The sequence below is a fragment of the Nicotiana tabacum genome, chromosome 1 (genome assembly GCF_000715075.1).
Source record: "Nicotiana tabacum cultivar K326 chromosome 1, ASM71507v2, whole genome shotgun sequence".
Lineage (NCBI taxonomy): Eukaryota > Viridiplantae > Streptophyta > Magnoliopsida > Solanales > Solanaceae > Nicotiana > Nicotiana tabacum.
The window spans coordinates 146,016,979-146,037,799 of record NC_134080.1 but is presented as its reverse complement, the minus strand read 5'-3'; the positions used below and the strand labels follow the sequence as shown (position 1 = coordinate 146,037,799).

Sequence of the window (20,821 nt, the reverse complement as noted above, 5' to 3'; positions counted from 1 at the left end):
AACGATCTAGAATATGTTCCCTCATGGTTAATGTTTTTTATGAGTAAAAAAATCCCATACCAAATGCACTAAAAAATATAAAATCAGCGTCGTGCGAATTTGAAAAATAGGACAACGAAACATGATTTTAGACAATCAAGTGAACATTTTAATTATACCTAGCATTTTCTCAAGCAGTTGCCCAAATGGATGCTAAATTAATTAATTATCATTCATATGATGAGGCATACTTTTGTACATGTGTGGAAGGGCAAAAGTGTGTCTACAAATCACGCAGGATTATCTACTCTTTCGTTCTTAAATTTTAGTGGGAGTTCCCTTTCCAAAGTTAATTTGACTGATTCTGGGTTTTAAATTGGATATATTGATCCAGTTTTGAAAACAAGATTTAGATATTATATATTGTATATTATAAGCTGCAATTGTTTCTTTCAAATGAAAACATTATACTTTCGAAGACTTGGTCAAAGAATTAATTTTGTGAGTGTTGAGAAGCGAACTTGGACTAGAATCTAAGATAGGACAAGAGGAATATAAAAAACAAAATGTCCTGTTGAAAGTAAAGAATAAAAAATTTAAAGACAACGTGTTATGTGAAGAATGGGAAATGATTCCATATCAATAATTAAGGAATTCTTTAAACTTTTGCGCTATTTGCTCGTGCTGCAGGATGCCAATTATATTATATATTTCTGGTACTTTAATTATAGCCATGTGATTAAAACTCTTTTATATATAAGTCCTGGGACACTTTTTCCAGTGCGAAAATAAACCACTACATACCGTTTGTACATGAGAAAGAAGAGATTCAAGTAGGGATGTGAAAGAAGTTTTATTTAGCTGCTGGATATATTTTGGATGAAAGAATTAGATGAGGTCAGTTTTCATAAAACTTTAGCTTCTTGCACTTCATTTCAATATGATTTGGTTTTTGATTTATCTTTTCAAATTGTCGCAGCTTTTATTGTGAGTAGTATTTTGTATATTTGTGAAGGTTCATGCACTTTTTTACTAATGCTTAGCACAAGTAGCAAATCTTTCTTCTTTTATCTTCTCTTCCCACACCGCCATTAATTGTCCTTTTGCCTGCTTGCCGCTGTCCGCTAGAGTTCGCTGCTGCTTCGTCAAAGTTCTCTCCCATGGCTCCTCAACTTCTTTTTCCATGCACACATGTCATTGTAGGCCGTATGTTGGTCATTTTATATATAAAACATACTTGACATACAATGTATATAGGTGACGTACATAGTATAAATCACTTGTATGTCACCGCATGTTACTTGTATGTCGTATGTATATCATGTGATATATGTGACTTACATACATGTGATATACATACGATACATATGTATTCCCTACCACAAGGAATCACTACAACCATTACTAAAAATAACAATAACTCACACCATAATAATGAAAAGAACATTTCCATTAAAAAACGAAAGAAGAAGACTCCAGACATATCTCTCCAATAATATATTTCAACAAACCCAAAAGCTTCGAAAGTCAACAACGGGTTTCAGTTTTCTAGTGTTAATTCGAAATCCACCCCGGGTTTCAAGTCTTGAATCTTACAAATAATCTTGCCTTAACATAGATTCGATTCACCCATAATCTAAATTGGGAGCGATAAAGCCTGTCAAAATTGGAGCCTAAAATCAACGGACACTGCAATATTTTTGAAACCTATTTTTAATTATTTGAAAGTGAGTATAAAAGGATAATTAGGGATTCTGTTTCGTCATGTGGTGTAAATTCCCTTCATTTTAACGTACGTCGAACTAAAATATAATTCAAATAATTTTGAAATTAAATTTTGCTCAATGAGATTCCTCAAATTTTGTGATGAAACAGTAGTAACAATGAGATTCCTCAAATTTTGCAATAAGTAATTAGAAGGTATGATAGCTCTAAATTCCTAAATCCCTCTTCTTACTGGCTATTTATAACGAAGAGTCGATTAACATAGGATAAATCAATAAGTTAGTGTTTTATCGAAGCTTTTATATATATTCGTTTTGTTATATTATTTGTACAATAAACTATGTTGTTTTGTTAAGAGGATTACTGAAAATCACCAAGAGATTGGCAGGTTTCTCCTGCATCTTTCGACGTGTTTAAAAAATTCATCTTATATTATTGATTTTGTAGATTTAGAAAAAAAAAAATTAACTATTTAGGTAGACTAAGTTATATATGGGGTTAAACTAATAATTGATGATTGAGATTTTGGACGACTAGGATTTCATGATTATGAATATTAAATTTTACCCTTTAAGGTATATGAATCACTTAAAATCATTAAGCTTAAATTAACCAAAATCGATGATAACTTTGAAAAGTTTATGAAATGTACAACTATCCTGTTCTCATCTTAGTCTTGGTGAGCATAAAGACACTTCAGAATGACCGATTTGATTATTTATATTATTTAATTGCAGCCGTTGGTTAAGGACAAATGTTTTATGATAATTTTTAGCGAGTACTCAAGTTAATAAATAAGTAATAGAAATGCTTTTTCGGTCGACTATGTTTTACAAATTTGCTATATTTATTCTCTTCTTTGTCACCAACAAACTATTGTTTAGCACTAAGTTAGTATTTATCTGAGTACTACTATTGTCTCTCTTCTTTTTAAAATATTCAATGTTTTCTCTTTAGAGTCGATTCTATTGAAAAGAATACCCCTAACGCATAGTTTATTTATTACCTGACATTGTATAGAAATATAAGAGTAGTATATGATTTATTTGCTAAGCTGGTTGTTTCGTATTTTTTTTCATAGCTTAGCAGGAGTGACCATACACCTTTTAAAAAATGATTAAACACTCCCAATTTTTTGATAAAGTTAAATATTTTTAGTTTGAATTAATGACATTGCTTAATACTTTTGATTTATTAGATAAGGGTTCTTGACTCATATTTTATAAAATTAGAACAATCTCAATAAAGTGTTTGATCTTATAAACTTGGATGAGTTTCATACAGAGAAAAATATTTTGATGTAGGTTTTTGTAGAAATATTTTATTTTTAAAAACCAAGTTTATATTATAGTCACAATGTTAATAGAGGTACTGGTCACAAACAAGGGGAGTAGTATATTTCACATATAAAATAAACATTTTCTATGTAACTAAATTATCATAAAATGTTTTATGATAATTTTTAGCGAGTATTCAAGTGAATAAATGAGTAATAGAAATGCTTTTCCGGTCGACTATGTTTTACAAGTTTGCTATATTTATTCTCTACTTTGTCACCAACAAACTATTGTTTAGCACTAAGTTAATATTTATCTGAGCACTACTATTGTCTCTCTTCTTTTTAAAATATTCAATGTTTTCTCTTTAGTGTCGATTCTATTGAAAAGAATACCCCTAACGCATAGTTTATTTATTACCTGATATTGTATAGAAATATAAGAGTAGTATATGACTTATTTGCTAAGCCGGTAATTTCGTATTGTTTTTCATAGCTTAGCAGGAGTGACCATACACCTTTTAAAAAATGATTAAACACTCCCAATTTTTTGATAAAGTTAAATATTTTTAGTTTGAATTAATGACATTGCTTAATACTTTTGATTTATTAGATAAGGGTTCTTGACTCATATTTTATAAAATTAGAACAATCTCAATAAGGTGTTTGATCTTATAAACTTGGATGAGTTTCATACAGAGAAAAATATTTTGATGTAGGTTTTTGTAGAAATATTTTATTTTTAAAAATCAAGTTTATATTATAGTCACAATGTTAATAGAGGTACTGGTCACAAATAAGGGGAGTAGTATATTTCACATACTTTTTGGTGTTACTTAATACTTCTAATTTATTAGATGTTGGTTCATAATTGATACTATATTTTTTCACAAAATTAGAATATTCTTGACTTTGAAGTGTCCAAGCTTGCAAAATTTTGTACTTTATTCTTTCATGTACAATCATTTATAACATGCAAACTATGTTGATCTTACTCTTATTTATATTGATTTTTTTGTATTGAACTAAATTTATTCTGTTGCTTGACTTTATACTATTCAACACTTTTAGGGGATACACCAAAGGCTGCCGTTTTATTAATTCTCCTTTAAACCACCCCTAACTACTTTTTAAATCAGCTAATTGTGCCTAACAGAGGAGACTCAAAAAGAATTTGAATTGTTAGAATATTAACTAGGAGTGGAAATAGACCAGTGTGAATGTGATGCTGCGATTTTCATTTCTAAAGAAAAATCTGCTGTCAAATACCCGGTAAGTCAAGTTCATATAGGAGCAACAAATTAATTGAGAGAGTTTTGAGATACATTGAGATCTGTTGATTACTGTGTATAGTACTCGAACGGTGAAACTGATACGCTCATAGGATATGCAGATCACTACATAGCTAGGGACTAGGAAATATTGATCAAAAGAACCTCTGGCTATTATTTTACATTTGAGAGTGGTGTTTTCTCTTGGAAGCAGGAAGCTATGTCCCAATCTTTAGCTATTACAGTAATGTTTTTATGGAACATAAGTTGCCATTGCAAACACCATGGTAGAACTAAGCATACAGATAATCCATATAATTAGAGAAGCTGAAAAGTTGGTGAAGCTATTAATTTAATCCATTGCTGCTTTAGAACAAATTGCTGGTATTCTGACTTTACACTCTTTTCAAGGTGAAATTTATGAGGACAAAGTTTGTAGAAAATTTCTCATGGAGGAAGTGCTTGATAATGATGTCTGCTAGAAACTTTTGGTATTTTGATAATTGTTTTATAAAATTATATACTACATGGCTCGGCATACACGTGCCGAGAAACTAATACTAGAAAAAGCAGTGACTCAAGTTAATATAATATGGGAGCTTGTGCTAGGAACGAGGGAGAGGATTGTCAATTTTCTTTTCTAAATACTCTGCCGCGTATATCAGTACTTTAACCATACCTTATTAACTACTGAAATTACATATTATACCAAGGTAATTTATTTTCACTTGTTGGGAAATTATCAGACATTTAGGGTGTGCTTGGTATGAAAGAAACTTTTTCCGAAAATTATTTTTAAATTTTTTTATATTTGATTGGCTTAAATGTTTTGAAATATTTTCTCACGAATTTATTTTTCTCCAATTGGAGAAAAATATTTTCTTTCTATCAAGAGAAGGGAAAATATTCTCCAAAACCCTTTTTCAACTTTCATCGCCCTATTCTCTATCATCACTCTATTGCACATCGATCCCCACCAACCCCTAGTCCCACACCCCACCCACCCCATCTCACCCTACCACACCCACCACACTCCCACCCCACCTTACCCCGGCCCCCACCCTAAATAAAAATATTATTAAGAATACTTTCTTTTTATGTTGTAGATAGAGTACTTTCTTCATTTCAAAAAAAATGAGTATTTTTTCATGATATAAAAAAAGTATTTTGTTTCATTTCAACAAAAAAGTACTTTCTTTTCATGATATAGAACAACAAAGTAATGTAGCAAAAAGTATTTTCTTTCATTTCAAGAAAATGAATATTTTTTTTCATGATGTAGAAAAAGTATTTTTATTTTTGATAAAATGAGTATTTTATTTTCATCACGTAGAAAGTATTTTATTTCATTTCAACAAAATGAGTACTTTCTTTTCATGTTGTAGAAATTTTTTTTTCAACCAAAAAAGAGTATTTTCTTTTTAGTTATGGAGCACAAATTTAAACATTATTTTTGTGTGAAAAATTAAAGCACTCCATTAGTTGCTTTGGATTTGTATTAATTTTAAAAGAACAATCAAATTCTCGAAGAAAATAAAGGATGATGCTATATCATCCGCTCATCCTGTTGGCTCCAGAGCAATGATGGGAAACAATAAAATAATATTAAAAAAAAAAAAGGATGATCCAACTGAAGTTAAAGCTAATAACCTTTAGCTCATCTTTATTTTTCATTAAATATAGTTTAAAAATGGAAAAGATTTTACAATATGCGACTTTATCATCCTTACCAAGAAAATAGCTAGCATACTTTTCCTCATAAAAGGTAAGAATAATAAATAGTTGTGAAACAAGAAGTTGATAAGAGGGTGCTTTTGAAATCTATATATATATTAAAGCTAGAAAGTTATCTATAAATTCAAAATTATCTTTTAATTCAAATTTTGTATATACATACATACATACATACATACATACATACATATATACATACATACATATATGTATGTATGTATATATGTATGTATGTATGTATGTATGTATGTATGTATATACAAAATTTGAATTAAAAGATAATTTTGAATTTATAGATAAAGTTCTAAAATTCGAATTTAAATTAAAAATAAAATTTATCTTTTTTTATCATGTTATCATACTTAATTCGGTTAATGATCATATGCAATCATGTTAGGAACTTTTGTTATTTTTTCTAATTATTTAAATACTACTTCGCCTCTAGCAAAAAAAAACTACTCCATATACCTATACAACTCTTTCACATTTAAAATCTTATAAGTATAGTTCTTTGAAATATTGTAGCTAGATTTGAATAAAACGAAATTCTTTTAAAATAAATGTAATATATAGGGTACACGTCTATATTTATCTAAATAACAAAAAAGAGTTTACAAAACCAAATAAAAGTTTACTTACATATATAATAAAGTAAACATACATGCTAGAGAAAGAAACATCACAAAATCAATCAATATTAAAAAAAATTGTTTCTTTTCTTCTTGAAGAATATTTGTTTGAAGAGTCAATTTGCATATATGGACATCAAACAAATAACAAAACTTTGGCCATACAATTGCTATCATTAATTTCAATTTAGCACATTTAAGGAATTAAAGGGTATAAGCTGGACCCTTCATTTAACTGTAGTCAAGCCAATATTGTAAGGGTATAATAATTTTTTCGTTGAAGAATATTAGTTTTGAATCGTGAAATTTTTATTTTTTTTAAATGTAAACAAATTATTTCGAAAAAACTCTTTACTTTTTTTAATTCAAAGATAATAAAAAGATAAGATATTTTTGAACATTAGTAGAGTGTTTTAAAATTATAATAATAGAAGTTATATCACGGATAAACTCAAAAAACCGAAATCTTATGGAATATTTACATAATATCCAGCCATATTTATTGTTTACTTTTTATAGCTAATATAAATAGATGATATACCGACAACACACGATTACACACATATTATATATGGATTATATATAAATTACACATCATCCAGTTTTTTAATTTAAGTGGTCGGGTGAGCACCTATTCAGGCTGATTAGATAAAGCCAAAAGAAAAATATGAAATAATTTCACTAAAGACTAAAAATATAATTAAATTCATATGTAGAAAATTTATCAAAACTCATCCGTTTATAGTGAAATAAATTAATTTTTTGTAACAAAAGAAATAGTGACATAAAAAATAAGATAAAAGAAAATAAATATTAAAAAAATATTAGAAAGATCTAAAAACGAGAAATAAAATATGACAACAAATTTCTTCTTATGTTTCATCTTTGTTGAGTATAAAAATTTAAAAAGTTTAATCTCATCGATTTCAAATATATTTTTTTTCCAACTCAAATACATAGATTATAAGATAAGGATATCTTAGAATATTTTTTTAATTTACATTATGTGTCGTTTTTAAAAAAATCAGTATTACTAACAAACTGATATGATATTCGAATTTGAATTGGAATGCAATTTGAGTAGTTGCATTGAGGTTTAGCCAAGTATGGTGTCGAAAAATAAACTACTTGACAATTTTAAGACAACATATGCAATGTTATATAATAATAATCAACTAATTTGACATTTAATGATTCAAAGAACAAAATTTGTGTATATATAGGGTATTAAAAATTCAAATTCTGGGGCTAGAGATATCGATAAACTTAAAGTGGAGTCATACTGAAATAAATCCGGCCAAAGAATCATTTAGATTTTTAGATAGCCGATTAAAGTGAATTTTAAATTAAGGATAATATTTTCACTTGCATCATTATAAAGTTAATCATTATTATAATATATATATAAAGTTTTAGAAATTGAAATTTCAAAATAGAAATATTTTTTGAAAAATAAAATCATGCCAAATAAGAGTTCAAGTCGTAGTATAAGAGTCACATCGTAATCAAAGAATCGTTTATATCGTATCAACCTTTGTGCTTTGCCGTAAATATGAGTTATTATTTTACTTTGTGGCTATATGTATTGAGAAAGTGTAAATTTTAAGATTATTTACATACAATCCAAATAACTTAAATATTTGACATGATTAGTATCCGCGCGGATACTAATACTAGTTTTATTTAATATCCATCTTTACTAATTGCTTCAACCACTTCGATAACAGAATAACCCACATTTACAAGATTATTCTTGGGAATATATAGTTAAACATGAAATTATCAAAGATTTGATTTTATATTTATTATACTTATAAAAAAATTGGGGATAAGTCAAAACTTGTTTCATGTTCATAACTTAATATCTATTCTCATTAATGAAATATATCAAATAAAAAGTATTAAATGAGAGTTAAAAGATCAAAAGGCAAAGGTAATATTATGTAAGAAGATTTAGAAAAATTAGCAAAACAACCAATAAGTAGTAATAGAGGTCTATATCTCACTTTTGGTATTATTTATTTATTTTTCTTATTTTCTTTATTTCTGCTGTTTCTTTTCTGTTGTAATTCCTAAGTACAAAGTAACATTTCGTAAGTAACCCCCCCAAAAACACACACAAAAGCTCGGGTTTTCGGCTCAAGACCTTATTGGGTTGTTTTCTCCCCAAACATGCCCGCCTATTTCTCCTTTTTATCCTCACATTTCTCCCTATTTCCCCTCGCTTAGAAAAAGTCTCATCAGCTTTGAGAATTGTAACAAAAGAATTTATCTAAATAGTGTAACGATTATTAGTAAATTTTAATTTGACATAGAAGTTAGTTATCATTTATCAGGTTACCGATGGTGTTAAACATTACTGTAATAAACTTCCATACAACTCAAAACTTCAACAGAATTATATAAGCTATTTCACTTTGTCTAACACATTCTTTTCAACTTTGGTTTTTAAAATTTGAAACCGACTTTTCACTCTTCTCAAATTGCAATTGAGATAAATATTAGATGAGCCCGTCCATTTGATCTGTGTAAAATAGATCGCTCATGCCAATGCTTCTAGAAAAGGAAAGAAATAAAGAAAAGGCGAGAGAGATTCGCGCATTGCAATATTATACATTAATTGTCACGATCCGAAATTTCCACAGCGGGGTTGTGATGACGCCTAATGTTGCTAGCAAGCCAAACATTAGTACAAAATTAATCATTTTGAAATCAATTTGAAAGCAATTTAATAAGAAATAAAGCTGTAGAAATTAAAAATAAATGTAACAACTCCAAACGCGGACTGATCAAATCCCGTAATATGGTGTCACAAGTACATGAACATACTAAAAGTGCTACAACCAAATGTCTGAATGAAAATACAACTGTTTGAAATAAAATAAACAGTAGGACTAGATAAGGAAAGGGATTCCAAGGCTGCGATTGCCGTGCAACTACCCTGGTCCAACTGGTGCAGTCTGAACAAGGACCTCATCCTCCTGCTCAATCTGAGACTTCACAATAGGTGTTGATGCACGTGCTCTAGGTGCTCTGCCTCGTGCCCTTCCTCATCCCCGGCCCCTACCCCTGGTAATGGCTACAATCTGGGGCTCCAGCTCTTGCCATATTGTAGATGTTGTGCGTGTCCTCACCATTTGCGAGAGAACAAGAATAGAATGGTTCAGACTTCAGTGATAGAATGAAGTCACACGATAGAGAAAGAAATAACAGACACTTCCTAAATCTCTATAGCCTCTAGAAGATAAGCACAAACGTCTCCATGCCAATCCTCAACACTTTACTACTCTTACTTATGACTCGTGAGACCTAGGCAACCTAGTGCTCTAATACAAACTTGTCATGATCCAAAATCTCCACCGCGCGGTGGTGATGACGTCTAATGTCCACTTGCTAAGCAAGCCAATATTAGAACACAATTAATCATTTTGAAACCAATTTGAAATCAATTTAATAAGAAATAAAGTTGTAGAAATTCAAAACAGAAGTAACAACTCAAAACGCTGACTAATCAAATCTCGAAATCTGATGTCACAAGTATATGAACATACTAGAAGTCCTACAACCAAATGTCTGAATGAAAATACAACTGTTTGAAGCAAAATAAACAGTAGGACTATATAAGGAAGGGGAACCCAGGGCTGCAATTGTCGTGCACCTATACCTCAAGTCTCCATGAAAGAAAGCTAATCTGAGCGAGCCTCCACTAGCTGTTGCTGGGACCAATACTAGAATCTGCACAAGAAGTGCAGGAGTGTAGCATGAGTATAACTGACCCCATGTACTCTGTATGTCCCGAGTCTAACCTCGACGAAATATTGACGATGCTATAAAAAGACACTCACTTTAAGTCTAAACTAATATAAATGAAACAATAGTAGAAGTAGAGAAAATAAGAATTTAACTTAAAACCGCAACGGAAAACACATCACGGAGGGCCCCACAATAATATTTATGCTCAACTTCTCAAAACAATACGGATACAGTAACAGCAGTCTAACACAATAAAATAATTCTTCTCTGTTGTGGCGCGCAATCCGATCCACAAATATATAAATAACAATTCTTCTTTGTTACGGCGCGCAACTCGATATACAAATATATAAATAATGATTCTTTTCTATTGCGGCGTGCAACCTGATCTTAAACAGTAATACCAATATACGTTGCGGTGTGCAACCTGATCTCATACAATAATACAAATCATTATTGCGGCGCGCAACATAATCCCAAACAATATAAAATACATGTATAAGTTACAACCAACTATGGCGCATCACAAAAATAAAACACAATGAGGGAAATTACATAATTAATGTCATAAAACGTATAAAAGTAGCTATCTACAACACACGAAATCACAGCAAGTGAGGACACTAAATCGATAAAGACACGAGTACATGGTAACATTTAGCAATTAATGCATATAACTGATAAAGGCACACATTTAACACATAAAGGCAAGTAGGTGTTAAAGCAATTAACAAGTAATAACATGGATTCAATAAAGGCATGGAATAATTAAACTTAATAAATAAATATCTCTACTCGCATGCTTAACTCGTGATTATGCATATGCACTCGTCACCTTGCATATACACCGATTCCATGCATAAATCAAGTAGCAAATAAACTAACTGAATCCTAATTTCCTCAAGTCAAGGTTAAACAAGATACTTACCTTATTTCGCAACCAAATCAATCATCAACCACGACTTTTCCTTTAGAATTAGCTTCCAAACCAATCAAATCTAACAAAATATAGTTTAAATAATTCAAAATAAGCTCTAGAAACTACCCACAAGTGAAAAAGATTCAATCTTTAATGAATTTGAGAAAAAGTCAACAAAGATTAACCCCGGGTCTACTTGGTCAAAATCCGAGATTTGGACTAAAATCCGATTACCCATTCACCCCCGAGTCCGGTTATGTTTTTTATTTTGAAATCTGACCTCAATTTGATGTCTAAATCTCAATTTTATAAAATTTTTAATTTCTACCCAAAATCCTAATTTTGAAGTCGCTGCTAGAATTTTGAAGTACCCTGCCAGAATTTTTCCGTATGAAAAATTCTAATGACTGCCATGTTTTGTGGCAAATCGTGGTGATCACCATATGAAATTTTTTAGTGACTCCATATTTTGCAAATCCCAATGATCACTATATAAGAATTTTTGGCAAATTGCCATATTTTTGGGAAAATCCTGGTGATTATCATACGAAAAAATTTGGCGATTGTCAGGAGCTTCCCAAAATTCTGGCAAAGACTATTTTACAAAAACTTTTCTTATCGGGATCAAAAAAATCAATAATAACACTGAAGTGTCCTATTTCTGCCATTCCCCCGAAAAAAAAGAGTTGATATAGGGTGTTGATATGAAGGAAAATATTTTTTGAAAAATATTTTCTAATTTTCCCATGTTTGGTTGGCTTAAATATTTTGGAAAATATTTTCCTCATCAACTCATTTTTCTCCAATTGGAGAAAAATGTTTTCCCTATCAAGAGAAGGATAAATATTTTCCAACCTTCCTGCCATTTCCCATCCCCACCAACCCATCCCTACCCCACCATAACTCCACCCACCCTCACCCCCCCCACCCCACCCTCGCTTCCACCCCCACTCTAAATAGAAATATTATTAATAGTATTTTATTTTTCGTGTTATAGATAGAATAATTTTTTTTCAATAAATGTGTATTTTCTTTTCATCATATATCTTTTTTTCATTTTAACAAAAAAGTACTTTCTTTTCATGATGTAGAAAAAATATTTTCTTTCATTTCATCAAAATGATGTAGTAAAAAGTATTTCTTTTATTTCAACAAAAAGAATATTTTTTTTCATAATATAGAAAAAGTATTTTCTTTCATTTCAACAAAATGCGTATTTTCTTTTTATGATGTAGATAAAGAGAGTATTTTTTTTTAGTAATGGAGCATAAATTTCAATGTTGTTTTTGCGTGAAAAAGTAAAGTAACGCATTAGTTCCTTTGGGTTTGTGTGGATTTTTAGAAGAATAATTAAATTCTTGAAGAAAATAGAGTCATGAAAATGTTGGGTATTGGGGGGGGGGGGGGGTGAGGAGTGTAGTATAAAAAATTATTTTCCTAAAAATATTTTCTATTCTCCAACCAAATACTAAAAAATATTTTTTGGAATTTTTTTTTTCACTTACCAACCGAATAAGGGAAAATAAGTGATAAAACCACTCATTTCCATGAAAATATTTTTTAGGAAAACATTTTCCATGAAAACATTTTCCTTCGTACCAAACATACCCAAAGTTCTTTGTGTTTTACATACGATAAGTCCTCTTAAAATTACCATACTTATAAAGTCATAAAAGTAGAAAGAAAAAGGACCTCTTTGAAAATTTTTATATAAAAGGGGCTGAAAATATGCGATAATGTCAAGTAGCAGTTTGGCTTCATATATTGGTCCATGTTATCGGAGTTGGTATTTATGTTAAATATTAAGTACTTTTTTATCATATCTATCACTGCAAATTGGACAGTGAACGGACAAGAAAAGAACAACCCATGCTACAACTAGCTCCAAGATGGTCATAAAAGCGCTAACACAAACAATAGATATATTGGTTGGTTTACTAACCATAGTTGATTAGATCTAATTGTGTTGGATGCTAACCCACTGTTTACTCTATTTACCTTTTCGTTTATTTTTCTTCTCCCATTCCTCTTTCGCATGTTAATTGTTTATGGCTATTCTGGTTACAATGGTTAAATTACATAACAATATATATATAATAGGGTTGAAAAAGAGAAGTGACCAGCCTATGATAACTACTACTACCAAATCAAAAAGCACAAATAAAAAGCTAGAAAGAAAGACACAAACATCGTGCTCCAGAAAAAAGCAATAAGGACGACACTATTAGTCAGAGTCATCTTTGTTGGAACACTCTATAAAAAGTGTTATGGTGGATTTGTCATTTTACAACCACCATTAAAGATTTTCATGCAACAAACAAAACTCATATATTATTCAAATACATTATGAATTATGATATGGGGTTCCACCAAACTCAATTTCTGCCACTTTATTATAAATAGTAAGTTAGTATTCCATTCTTGGTCAGAAAGGAGTATGGGAAATCAAGGTCTATTTTCTTAGTTACAGACCTAACAATTTCCATTGTCACCTTTTTTCAGCTGTTGGCGTGTAGAAACGGACCTTTGAGCATTGTTGATGCGTTTGACTTGTTTTAGAAAAGAAAAAAGAATGACTTCTTTATCTGAAAAAGCATTAGCGAAGAAAGATAGAAATTCAGTAGCTATTATTTTCAGATATGCTGATGGAATAGACATTTTATTGATGTGTTTGGGCACTATTGGAGCCATTGGAGATGGCATATCAACAAACTGTTTGCTGGTATATGTTAGCCATCTTTTTAATAGCTTGGGTTATGGTAAGACTCAACAGAACAATGAGATTTTTATGGAAGAAATTGAGAAGGTTAGCATTTTATGTTTGATTAATTAATCTCTAGCTGTCTTGCTTAATTTCTCTTTCTAAGATTTTTCTTTCTGGCAATTGTATTTGCAGTGCAGCTTGTATTTTGTATTATTGGGATTGGCAGTCATGGTTGTGGCCTTTATGGGTATGTTTCTATGTTCTCCACTTTTTTTTTCTAGGTTGGCCTTTTATGTTTTGCCAACAAAACGGATATATATGTATGTTTAATAATTATTATAAGTAGGCTTCACCAACATCTAAAAAGTCCTTGAGGATAACATACAAAGTACATTCATCAAACCCTAGAATACATATGAATTTTTGCAGAAGGTTACTGCTGGAGTAAAACAAGTGAGCGGCAAGTGCTAAAAATTCGGTACAAGTATTTGGAAGCCATTCTTAGGCAAGAAGTTGGTTTCTTTGATTCTCAAGAAGCTACCACATCGGAAATCACTAACAGCATTTCGAAAGACACTTGTCTCATACAGGAAGTTCTTAGTGAAAAGGTAAACTTTTATTGACCTTGCTTCGTACCTCTAACCCTAAGATTTTCTATCAAACAAACAGTGACGACTAGCATATATATATATGCGCGCAGGTACCCATATTTTTTATGCATACAACAGTTTTCATGTCAGGAATTGCATTTTCAGCCTACTTCTCGCGGAGGTTGGCTTTAGTTGCCTTACCAACACTTATTCTCCTCATAATCCCTGGTTTAATCTATGGGAAATATCTACTCCATTTGTCTGAAAAGTCGTTCAAGGAATATGGCAAAGCAAATGCTATTGTATGGCAGGCTCTTAGCTCCATTAAAACTATATATTCATTTACTGCTGAGAAGAGCGTGATTGAAAGGTATTCTTCGATTCTTGATCGAACCATAATGCTGGGAATGAAGCAAGGAATTGCAAAAGGTCTTGCTGTTGGAAGCACTGGGCTTTCCTTTGCAATATGGGCTTTACTAGCATGGTATGGGAGCCATTTGATTATGCACAAAGGAGAAAGTGGTGGCAGAATTTATGCAGCTGGAGTTTCTTTTGTCTTGGGTGGACTGTGAGTGCCTTTAATTCTTTTAATTACTACCTACCTACCTACTTATATTGATTAGGGTAATTAATGATTAAACATATGTTATGGAACTGAATTTGAGTACATTCAATAAGGAAGAATACGCAAGAAGCGAATGGAATTTGTAAACTCTAATATTTGAGTAATAGATAGGTTAAACAAATTACTACAAACTGTATTCTATGAGGGTTTTTTAGTTATTCATAATAAATCCCGCAACTCCAGCTAGTAAGTTTGCTGCTCTTCCAGTTATTTTGATGTTCATCTGTTGTGATGTCGTGTACCTAAAATAATAGTATGTGTGAAATGCTCAAACACCGCTGAATCTTCATGAGGCTAAAACCACAACATATAACACATGATAAGCTAATTAACATTAACCGGTGTGAATCTGAAAATGGTTTTGATTTGAGCATCTGAAAACGAATTTCTAACAAAAAAGTTGAAGTGGAAACCATTAATTCTCTGTCATTTAGGAATTTCTTTCACCTATGATGCTTAAAGACATAAGATATCTTCTTACTATTTAATTCAAATTCTTAGTAGAAAAACCTAATTAATGTGTTATGCAGATCGCTTGGGATGGCACTGCCTGAAGTGAAATACTTCACAGAAGCTTCAGTTGCTGCCTCAAGAATATTTGCTAGGATTGATCGCGTTCCAGAAATTGATGGCGAAGACACAAGGGGACTCGTTCTAGAAAATATTAGAGGAGAAGTTGAATTCAAGAATGTAAACTTCACATATCCTTGTCGGCCAGATAGCGTTGTGCTCAAGGAATTCAATCTTAAAATTGAAGCAGGAAAAACAGTGGCCCTTGTTGGAGCAAGTGGTAGTGGAAAATCCACTGCCATTGCCATGATTCAAAGGTTTTATGATACTAACGTTGGAGCTATATGTATTGATGGTGTAGATATAAAGTCATTGCAGTTGAAATGGTTGAGAGGGCAGATGGGGTTAGTAAGTCAAGAACATGCATTATTTGGAACATCTATTAAGAAGAATATTATGTTAGGGAAAATTGACGCAAGCATGGATGAAGTTGTGGCTGCAGCAATGACTGCGAATGCTCATAATTTCATTACGCAACTTCCAGAAGGATATGAGACCAAGGTCAGTTCCTGTATTGATCGATGTTTCATGTTTGTAATGTGATCATTCTAACATGATTGATTAATTGTTACAGATTGGTGAAAGAGGAGCATTTTTATCAGGTGGGCAAAAGCAGCGAGTTGCAATTGCTAGAGCCATCATAAAGAATCCTGTGATTCTTCTCCTTGATGAAGCCACAAGTGCACTTGATTCTGAATCAGAAACACTTGTTCAGAACGCCCTAGATCAAGCCTCCATTGGAAGAACTACACTGGTACGTACTCTGAAATTAATTAGTTGTTGAAAGTAGCTATAGGAAAAAGAAACATAATGAGCTCGCTTTCAACAAATTTTATGATCAGGTTGTTGCCCACAAGTTATCAACAGTTAGAAATGCAGACCTCATTGCAATAGTGAGTAGTGGTTGCATCACTGAACTAGGGTCACACAATGAGCTTATCGAGAAAGATGGACACTATGGAAGAATGGCAAAACTTCAAAGACAATTTAGCTCTGTTGATCAAGAACAAAGCGCCAAATCTCTTATTTCTTCAGTAGGAAGAAGCAGTGCAGGAAGACAACGCTCAATTATTAGATCAAGTCCGACTGTATTCGCCTCACCTTTACTCATCGAAGACAGCTCCCAAGCTTCACCTCATCCTCCCCCTTCCTTCTCTCGGCTCCTTTTACTAAACTTACCTGAATGGAAGCAAGGAATAATTGGAAGCTTATCTGCCATTTCATTTGGTTCAGTGCAGCCTGTATATGCACTGACCATAGGTGGCATGATTTCAGCATTTTACTCACCAACTCACGAGGAAATGCAATTTAGAATTCAGAAATACTGTTTGATTTTCAGTATCCTTTGCCTTGTTTCATTTGTTCTCAATCTATGCCAACATTACAATTTTGCTTACATGGGAGAACGCCTGACAAGAAGAATAAGAATGCAAATGCTTGAGAAAATCTTGACGTTTGAAGCAGCCTGGTTTGATGAGGAACAGAATTCAAGTGGAGCCTTATGTTCTAGATTGAGCAATGAAGCAGCTATGGTTAAATCCCTTGTTGCTGATAGAGTCTCACTCTTGGTCCAAAGCATTTCAGCTGTCACTGTTGCCATGGTAATGGGGCTAGTTGTGGCTTGGAAGCTTGCACTAGTTATGATTGCTGTCCAACCTCTCACAATTCTATGCTTTTACACGCGAAAAGTCTTGCTATCCACCATCACAGCTAAGTTCGTCAAGGCACAATATCAAAGCACTCAAACTGCTGTGGAGGCTGTTTATAATCATAGGATTGTGACCTCGTTTGGGAGCATAAATAAGGTCCTTGAAATCTTTGATGAGGCACAGGATGAGTCAAGGAAGGAGGCTAGGAAGAAATCGTGGTTAGCTGGTATTGGTATAGGATCAGCACAAGGCCTAGCTTTCATTTGTTGGGCCCTCGATTTTTGGTATGGCGGAAAGCTAGTTAATGCTGGAGAAATATCAGCTGCTGATGTTTTCAAGACTTTCTTTATATTAGTCAGCACTGGTAAGGTAGTAGCTGAAGCTGGAAGCATGACTTCTGATCTGGCCAAGGGCTCAGCAGCAGTTGCTTCTATATTTGCCATTCTTGATCGAAACTCACTCATCCATGGATCGTATGATGTAAGATAATGGCTTTCTACATTTACTTTTCAACTGCATAATGAGCTAATTAATTAATATTTTATAAATTAGGCGAAGAATAACAGTAGCGGAACCAACTTGGAGAAGATGACCGGTGGGATAGAGATGAAAAAGGTTGATTTTGCATATCCAAGCCGGCCTAATAGCCTAGTGTTGCGCGAATTCAGCCTGGAAGTGAAAGCAGGAACTAGCATTGGACTTGTTGGAAAGAGTGGCTGCGGAAAATCAACAGTGATTGCCTTGATTCAAAGATTTTACGATGCAGACAGGGGATCACTGAAAATTGATGGTATGGACATTCGATTACTCGATATAGGATGGTATAGAAGGCAAATGGCGCTTGTGAGCCAAGAACCGGTGATATATTCAGGCACCATCCATGAAAACATTTTGTTTGGCAAACTTGATGCATCAGAAAATGAGGTGGTTGAAGCTGCCAGAGTTGCTAATGCTCATGAATTTATTTCGTAAGTATACTTTTTATGGTCGAGCAATAACTAGGTAATTAATGAGTTTTTGTGCAATCACGATCGTGTTTAATAAATGATAAGTAACATATTGTAACAGGTTAAACTACACAATAGATTATTATACTCTGTGTATTATATAACATAAAAATTTAGTGGTATTATATTTAAGTAGTGGAGTAGTAATTCAGATATCAAGAGCTGAAATATAGAATCTAAGACATATTCTTTACACATGCAGGTCACTGGATAATGGATACGATACGGAATGTGGGGAGAGAGGTGTGCAGCTATCAGGAGGGCAAAAGCAAAGAATTGCAATTGCTAGGGCCATAATACGGAAACCAACCATACTACTTTTAGACGAAGCAACGAGTGCTCTAGATGTTCAGTCGGAGCAAGTTGTGCAGGAAGCATTAGATCGACTAATGGTTGGAAGAACGACAGTGGTTGTGGCACACAGGCTTAATACCATCAGGAATTTAGACTCCATTGTATTTGTTTATGAAGGGAAGGTGGTGGAGAAAGGAACCTATTCTCAGCTAAAGGATAAGCGAGGCGCATTTTTCAATCTTGTCAAACTTCAATCCACATAATGTGAAGAGTGAATGTATTCACGTATATAAGTTTCAAATTTTGGGCACGTTGATAACTTGTGTAGTCTCAAATGGATAAAATCATTGCTTTGCATCTTCCCATTACCCAGTCAACCCCCACCCCCAATCAGACATCTTAATAACAAGTTATTTGTTTATACTCAAAATCGGATAACAATTGAATTTGTAAGTGGTTTTAAGGATACCTTGATTAAATTGACACAAAGCGATAAATTAAAATTGCAATTGAAATAAACAATGATAAAGTAAATTCAAACCGCACAACTTGAACAGTTACAGTCTTCGAAAGTCAGTCACCTTATGAACAAGATACAATTCGATCGGCATCTTAAAGAAAGAAAATTATAAGTAATATATTGCTTTGGAATGTGTGTTACAATGTCACTAAATGAATTATCAAACCTTTTTTATATAGTAGAGGAGTCCTACTTTAGGTACAATTCTATAAAAGGTAAAAAATCTCTTGATTTACTGATTTCCTGTCCCTTATTAATACGTGCCAAGATTTTCGCCGTAATATCCGACCGGTCACAGATATTTCGGTCTTCTGTTGATTATGCTAAAATGTTTCTTTGAGCTCGTTCGAGGTCAGGGTAGATTCTGGGATCACGGACTCAATGTTCTCGAAGACTTGACTCAATGTTCACGAAGACAGACACTCTCATTTTTGGGCTCTGGTCCGGTGGGACTTGGGGTCGATCTTCAGTCCCTCATGTTCCGAGTGTAAAACACTCGGCCGGTCGTTTAAAAAATTAATGCCTCGATCCCCTATTAACTACTTTTTCCGTATTTGTTTCTGCTATTTTGATTCACCGGGATGTTTGGTTTTGAGTTTCGAAGTGTTTTGGGATACTTAGTCCCTAAATAAAAGCTTAAGCTTTAGAATTTGGACCGTATTCGGAGCAGTATGAAGATGGCCTCGGAATGGAATTCAGTCGGTTCCGTTAGCTCCGTTGGGTGATTTCGGGCTTAGGGGCGTGGTCGAATTGTGTTTTGGAGGTCCGTAGCTTATTTAGGCTAGAAATACCGAAAGTTGAATTTTTGAAGTTTCCGGTTCGGTAGTAAGATTTTGATATCGGGGTCGGCATGGAATTCCGAAAGTTGGAGTAGCTTCGTAGTGTTGAATGTGACGTGCTTGAAAATTTCAGGTCATTCGAGCGAGGTTTGATAGACTTTTTGATCGAAAGCGTAATTTGAGAGTTTTTGGAGTTCTTAGGCTTGAATTTGATGTTAAATTTGTGTTTTGATATTGTTTTGAGCATTCCGAAGATTGGAACAAGTTTGAAAGATGTTTAGGATTGGTTGGCATGTTTGGTTGAGGTCCCGAGGGCCTCGGGTGTGTTTCGGATGCTCAACGGGTCATTTTGGAACTTAGAGAATTGCAGAAAAAAATTGCAGCAGTCAGTATTGGTTTCATTCTTTGCATTTGCGAGTGGGGTCTCGCAGTCGCGAAGAGGATCTGGAGCTGGTGAAGGTTTAATGATTTGCGTTCGCGAAGGTATTCCCACGTTCGCGAGGCTGTGGGGTCTTATACCTACGCATTCGCGAAGATGGTCCCGTGTTCGCGTAGGAGGAGGGGAGATGGTCATCGCATTCGCGAAAGAGGAAGACTGGCCAGTGGATTTTTGTGCATCGCGTTTGCGATTGGTGTCTCGCGTTCGCGAAGAATAACGCGTCTGGGCAGAACTTAAATTTCAAAATCGAGAGTTTTGAGTTCATATCACAAAATTAAATTGGGAGCTCGGTAGGAGACAAATTTTGGAGAGATTTTTCGAGGGAATTTGCGGGCAATGATTCTTAACTCCTTTTTGC

At 33.1% G+C, this 20,821-nt stretch overlaps 1 protein-coding gene across 1 annotated transcript; it reads left to right on the top strand.

Moving 5' to 3' along the window:
- The first annotated feature begins 770 nt into the window (after nucleotides 1-770).
- LOC107788596 (putative ABC transporter B family member 8) lies at nucleotides 771-19,088 on the top strand. Its single transcript, XM_016610282.2, has 10 exons — nucleotides 771-876; nucleotides 13,789-14,092; nucleotides 14,183-14,237; nucleotides 14,420-14,598; nucleotides 14,691-15,148; nucleotides 15,736-16,276; nucleotides 16,350-16,529; nucleotides 16,618-17,904; nucleotides 17,977-18,392; nucleotides 18,634-19,088. Exons 2-10 carry the CDS (start codon nucleotides 13,826-13,828, stop codon nucleotides 18,986-18,988), a joined length of 3,738 nt encoding a protein of 1,245 aa, XP_016465768.1. The 5' UTR covers nucleotides 771-876; nucleotides 13,789-13,825; the 3' UTR covers nucleotides 18,989-19,088.
- The last annotated feature ends 1,733 nt before the right edge of the window (nucleotides 19,089-20,821 follow it).

Coding starts and splice junctions, on each gene's coding strand:
- LOC107788596 (XM_016610282.2), top strand. CDS start 13,826: ATGCGTTTGACTTGTTTTAGAAAAGAAAAAAGAATGACTTCTTTATCT. Junction 16,530..16,617: donor CCATTGGAAGAACTACACTG/GTACGTACTCTG, acceptor TTTTATGATCAG/GTTGTTGCCCACAAGTTATC. Junction 17,905..17,976: donor TCATCCATGGATCGTATGAT/GTAAGATAATGG, acceptor TTTATAAATTAG/GCGAAGAATAACAGTAGCGG.